Source organism: Lupinus angustifolius, chromosome LG14 (assembly GCF_001865875.1).
Source record: "Lupinus angustifolius cultivar Tanjil chromosome LG14, LupAngTanjil_v1.0, whole genome shotgun sequence".
Taxonomy (NCBI): Eukaryota; Viridiplantae; Streptophyta; class Magnoliopsida; order Fabales; family Fabaceae; genus Lupinus; species Lupinus angustifolius.
The window spans coordinates 13,107,252-13,113,157 of record NC_032022.1 but is presented as its reverse complement, the minus strand read 5'-3'; the positions used below and the strand labels follow the sequence as shown (position 1 = coordinate 13,113,157).

Genomic DNA, 5,906 nt, shown 5'->3' with positions numbered 1-5,906 from the left:
TAAGATTATATATTATATATTTTATTATTATTTCATAATAAATTACACATATTTGACTATGATCATAAATTTATCTTATAAATATCATATTATTTATGTAACAATTATTTTTACATATTAATTATTACAAATTATATAAATATATAATTAAAATTAAAAATTCATTGGATACCCGCAAATACCCGTTACCCGTAGAGTACCCACAACTATTATGGGCTTGGGCACGGGAAATCACTATCTGCGCCCGCCCGCGCCCGTTGCCATCCCTGTGAACAACTCATATATGCAAAGGAAGTATCATTAAAGATAACTTAATTACCCACACAAGAACCACTTAATACAGATTAGGGTTTGTGGCTTTATGCAGTGCATTTATAACTTCAGCTATATATATACAAAGGAAGGCCTGCTAACCTAAATTAATATAGTTCATACATCACTAATATAGATGCGATCCCCATATTTAGTTGGCTATGCCTATGAAGAAGAGCTAAAACGGTCATTTAGTATTTGACATGATTAAAAGAAATTTTTTAAAAGAATATATTACCACATGATTAAAAGAAAAATTTTAAAAATAAAAAATAATAAAAATTAACATTTTGATTAATTTAAAACATAAAATGGAATATTATTTTGGATAGGTGATCTCCATTATATAGTAGTAATCATCATGTTGTATTGATGCAAAGCTTGGTGTGCCAAATTAAATGGCCTTTTCTTAACCTCATCATTTGGCTTTAGGGCTTATGATGATAAATTAAAGAGTACTTACCCATTTCATTACTCTATCATGTTTTTTTTATCTTAACAATTTAATTACTAATAATTTTAAATTATTAATTTAGTACTTAATATTTTTAATGTGAACCATGTTAGTCCTTCTATACATTCTCGTTTGTTAACGTTAACAGACTTACCTATATGTTTGATTAACTGTTAACATGATGAAATGTTTTATTTTAGAAAGTTTGACCCGTCATTTATTATTATTATTTTTTAAATCAAAATTTTATCAAAACGACTGTCTTTTGTTTAATTTTTAAATGGAAAAACTTAAATAATAACTACATTGTTTAGTTTATTTTCTCCACTGTTTTTTCCTAAATTATCTTTCATCTTCTTCCCCATAACCTCTACTCTCTTTCACTCTCTCTTATAGTCTTAGATCACCTTGAATTCACTCTCAATCATTTCTCAACCATTAATTGCTTTTGGTGCAGGTTCATCCTCTTGCCTCAATTATATGGCGCCCAAAAATACACCAGAAAACGGATAATGGGTCAGGGGCCATATTTTCTCTTTGCTCAACACCATAGGCCTAACTAATAACAACATCTAAGTTCGGAACTTCGAATAGATCTTGATAAACAAATTGAAGAATTAGTTTGATTCCTGACCCCATAATTGTTATGATTAATAGCGTCTAATATAACCATTAAATAGACTACGCCTATCATAAATATTAGTTATTAGAATTAACAACTTAAGTAAGACCTTAAAGGAATGCTTTAAAAACAAGTGAGTAAATAAATAACAAATAAGGAACCAAAGAAACAAGTAAGAAAAAGAACATCCACAATTATAAATAACTATACCTTATCCACACAAACTAGATGACTTGAATAGACTAAATTTTGTTATCATATTATTGTCCAATGGTTTTTTCTTGGTACAATGTAAAACAAACAAACCAAGAAAGCTACAAAAAGATTAAGCATTATTTATGTATGCCGCGCAAATTATTAAAAAGGATAAGGTATGTGAGATCTTGCCCCACAAGATACATGCATGAAAAGACCTACTTTTTTTCAAAGCCACAATTCTGAATTCTTCTTTATTAGACGTATATCTTGAAAGAAACGCATCACTCATTTATTGAGATTGGCTTTTCAAAAATAAAAAATTAGAAAGAAAATATTTAAAATCCTAAACATAAATAACACAAGCAAAACACTCTAATCTAACCACATGAGACAAGACTAGAGAGCTGAGAAGACAGAAAGTATACCTTATCTGTGTAACTAATTTAATTTACACTATCATGTTTAATCATTCTTATAAAATTAAGTTTGGATTCACGGTTCAACCATGAACCGGACATCTAACTATTTTTGTATCAAAATTAGATTGATTTGGTTCAACTAAATTGATTTAAGCCTAAAATTTAATGTAAACTAAGTTAAATGGTCTAACCATTAACTCACTAGTTCAATTATTGACTCATTGACTCAATATTCTTGCTAAATCATTTACGACCCAAATTTAATAACAATGTATTTAAGACGTACTCAGTTAATTATAAATAAGATCTCATAAAAATAATATAAAAATATGAACCATGCATGCAAGAAAATATGTACAGATACTCTAGTTCCATATTGTTTAATTCTCTCACTCCATATTAAACATAAAATTACATTATACAAAAGAGTGGGATTTTAAAGTAAAACAAAAGAATAAATGTTTTTTTTTAAATTTGTCTCTAAAACAAGTAAAAATAAATATGGATATATTTACCTCTAGATCATATGGTGGCTTGATATAGGCTGAAACTCGCTCTATATGAGCATTGTCTTGGAAAATAAAATGCAAGATTTTAGCATTTAGCAAAATTAATCAATCAATAATTTATGCCTTCCATTGCTTCACAATAAACACGTAAAAAACCATAATCAAATGAAAAGAACGACACGTAATAAAATAATACCCAATTAGCAAATGATGCAAAACAAGTGTTTAAAACCAAATGCTAACAGCTAGAAACAAAAATACTCGTAGCTTCCCCATGTTCATGTTCCTCTGCGCCAAACATAGCTCAATCCGTAGCATAACCTTTGTCGATGTTACTTGGAGTGATAGCTAAAATTTCTTGGAGGATGTTTGTTGGGATAGCTAGATAAGATGGGGATCACTTGTTTTTGACGGTGTCTTATTCCCTGTCCTAAATCAATCACATATTAACATATAGATAAAATAAAAATTTTATAAATAAAAAGTAATAAAATTAAACATATGATTAGCTTGGCTTGGAACAAGAAATATAATACATATGATTTCCCTCCTGACTAAATTGATTAATTTTTTACATATAAATAATATATACTCGATAGTAACAAAAAAAACATAGTAGAATCTATGTTCCCAACTAAGAGACTCGCTCACAGTACAATAATCAATAGAGAATTTCAGAATCTCACTCATTCTATTTTTTCAACTATTGGACATTCCCTCGCAAAATGTCCTTCCTCTCCGCAGTTAAAACACCTTCCACCACCACCTCCACCACCACGTCTCCGATTACCACCACCCCGTCCTTGATAACAATCTCTCGCCAGATGACCACCTCTTCCACAATTATAACACTCAGGACCTCCTCCTCCACCACCACTGTAACCTCCTCCTCCTCCACCTCTCCGTCCAATCCCTCCGCCTCTCCCATCACCAGGGCCTTCCTTGCCGCCATATCGTCCACCGTAACCGCCATAATCACCACGACCTCTCCTTCCCCTCCTTCCACCACCGAAACGGTGAGATTGAACAACCAAGGAGGTAACATCGACGGCCTTGGTTCTACCACTGTCGTTGAAATCGACGGTGAACTCTACCAACTGGCCCTCCGACAAGGTGCGGTAACCGTCAGATTGGATGGAAGTTTGATGGACGAAGAGATCCTCACCGCCATCGTTGGGAGCTATGAATCCGAAACCTTTGTGTGCGTTGAACCATTTCACGGTGCCAGTAGTTCTTCCACTTTCAGCCATGGCTTCTGAAAAAATAAGGTTCTGAAAGTTTATTTGAGATGGTTTAGAAAGGAAGGTTGTTATGTTGAAGCAGAATGTGGTGATTGTGAGATTGCAATTAAGAGGTGGAAATAATTTGCAAAAAATAAGTAAATAATTGAAGAAATAAAGAGAAAATATAGGCATTGGAATTTTATATTGGTTTACCTTCTTGCTTGCATCATGTATTTTTGTAGCACAATAGATTTTCCACTAAATATTATGAGTTGTAATTATAATATCTCATTCCAGGACTTTTATATACCTTACACAATCATTAATACTTATCATATTGGAAAACACATTTCCAACTAACTTTATCCTCTTTCTTATCACACGAAACTAACTTTATCCTCTTTCTTATCACAAGAAAGTATTTATAATGAATGAAGAATTACAACAGTGGTTTGGATTGCCTTTACAAGTATGAAATGTAATATTACTTGGAATTTATAACTCTAAGTAATATTGCTCAATAAGTTGTAAAACTTTGAAACAATTACTTCAAGTAACGTAGAAAAATTCTCTTTTGAAAGTTTAAGAACTGAGTTGGTTCATGTCAATTTTATCCAAGTGTAATGCTTATCAAGACACCAACATCACCAAAAAGAAGAAAATGAAGAATACTTATGAAGACAAAGAAGATTAAAGCTTCAAGAAAATTAGATTAAGTCTCTATAGGTATTTCTATCATAAAACTCTTAAATATACAAAGTAGTAATGCTCAAACTTAAAACTTATCAGAGTAATCCATTACTTTATTTGAGTAACAGGTTACGAGTGTTATTAAAGTTGAGTAACAGGTTACTCAAATTGTTGTAATCCATTACTGCAAGTGAATTTTAAATTCACTGTTGGACAAAACACTTGGGTAATCAATTACTCAATGCTGTAATCGATTACTCAGTGCTATTACAACAGTTTTTCAGATTTGAAACTCAAGAGTTTTCATCCCAAACGAAATGCCTTCATTCCAAACAATTTCTACTCTTTCATAAAGGCACAACGGGTGATTGGAAAGCATATTTAAAGGCATTAGAGCTCACAATGAAAATAACTCTTTGAACAACTCTTTCACACTTTTCTCACAACTTTCCTACACATTTCTGAAATAATTTTTTGCACTTCTGAGCAACTTGCACTCAAACTTTCAAAGTCATTTTTAGATTTGCTTGAAGTAAAGTGTTTCAAAGTTTTATAAACTAAAAGAGCATTATTACTAAGTATACAAAAGAGTTATTGGATTGCAAGTGTTATTATATTTCATACTTGTAACGACAATCCAAAGCCATCATTCAAATTCTTCATTCATTGTAATAACTTTCTTTCATGGGGTGTGAATAGAAATGGGATAGAGTTACTTGGAAATGTGTTTTCCAATGTATAAATATTAGTGAGTGTGTAAGGTACAGAGAGATCTCGATGTGAGATATTGTAATTACAACTCATAATATTTAGTGGAAAATCTCTTGTGCTGCAAGAGTACTGGATGTAGCCTTCGGTGGACAAGAAGGTGAACCAGTATAAAATCATTGTGTACTCTCTTCTCCCTTACCTCTTTGATTTATTCTTGTTTATTTTTCTGCAATATAACCCGCTGCACATTAACTCTTACATTTTGCAGAAAAAGTTAATATAATTTTAAGTCAACTAATTCACCCCCCTCTTAGTTGCAATCTTGTTCTTACAATGAGTGCAAAAGTACAGAAAAATAGTGAGAGAATTTTCAGAATTTGTGTGAGAGTTGTATGAAAGTTGTGTGTTGTGATTATTGTTCCTATCCGGCGAACCGAAGAGTCCCAAGCTCGGTCGCCGAGGTGGGCCCCACTTGTTGGGACCACCAGAGTTGACCCAAGGGACAACATGCTTTCCGTACTCTACCAACCTACCTGCCAACGCAACAAACAGGTCACAGAACGAACACCAAACCAACCACAGGCTAGAAGACAAGAATGGCACAGCGTACGGTCCTAACAGACCGTCTGACACGGGAAAAGTAACTCCCGACAACACCTTTGGTCGGCCACGCGTCGCACCACCAGCCAAGAGCTCGATGTCAATTATCCCTTCTATAAATAGGGATCTCCACCAACAGGAAGTATCTTAATCTCTTCACTCTCATAT

The 5,906-nt window shown here is 32.7% G+C and overlaps 1 protein-coding gene across 2 annotated transcripts; it reads right to left on the bottom strand.

Annotated features, from left to right (window-relative positions):
- LOC109326521 (cold shock domain-containing protein 4-like) lies at positions 3,066 to 4,029 on the bottom strand. Of its 2 annotated transcripts, XM_019559216.1 has the most exons (2): positions 3,521 to 4,029; positions 3,066 to 3,433 (listed from the first exon to the last, which is right to left on the bottom strand). In XM_019559216.1, exons 1-2 carry the CDS (start codon positions 3,927 to 3,929, stop codon positions 3,201 to 3,203), a joined length of 642 nt encoding a protein of 213 aa, XP_019414761.1. In that variant the 5' UTR covers positions 3,930 to 4,029; the 3' UTR covers positions 3,066 to 3,200. The 2 variants fall into 2 exon arrangements, with proteins under 2 accessions (XP_019414761.1, XP_019414760.1); XM_019559215.1 differs by having other exon boundaries at positions 3,066 to 4,029.

What these genes read in the sequence shown, in the direction of transcription:
- LOC109326521 (XM_019559215.1), bottom strand. Translation starts at nt 3,929, where the DNA reads ATGCCTATATTTTCTCTTTATTTCTTCAATTATTTACTTATTTTTTGC.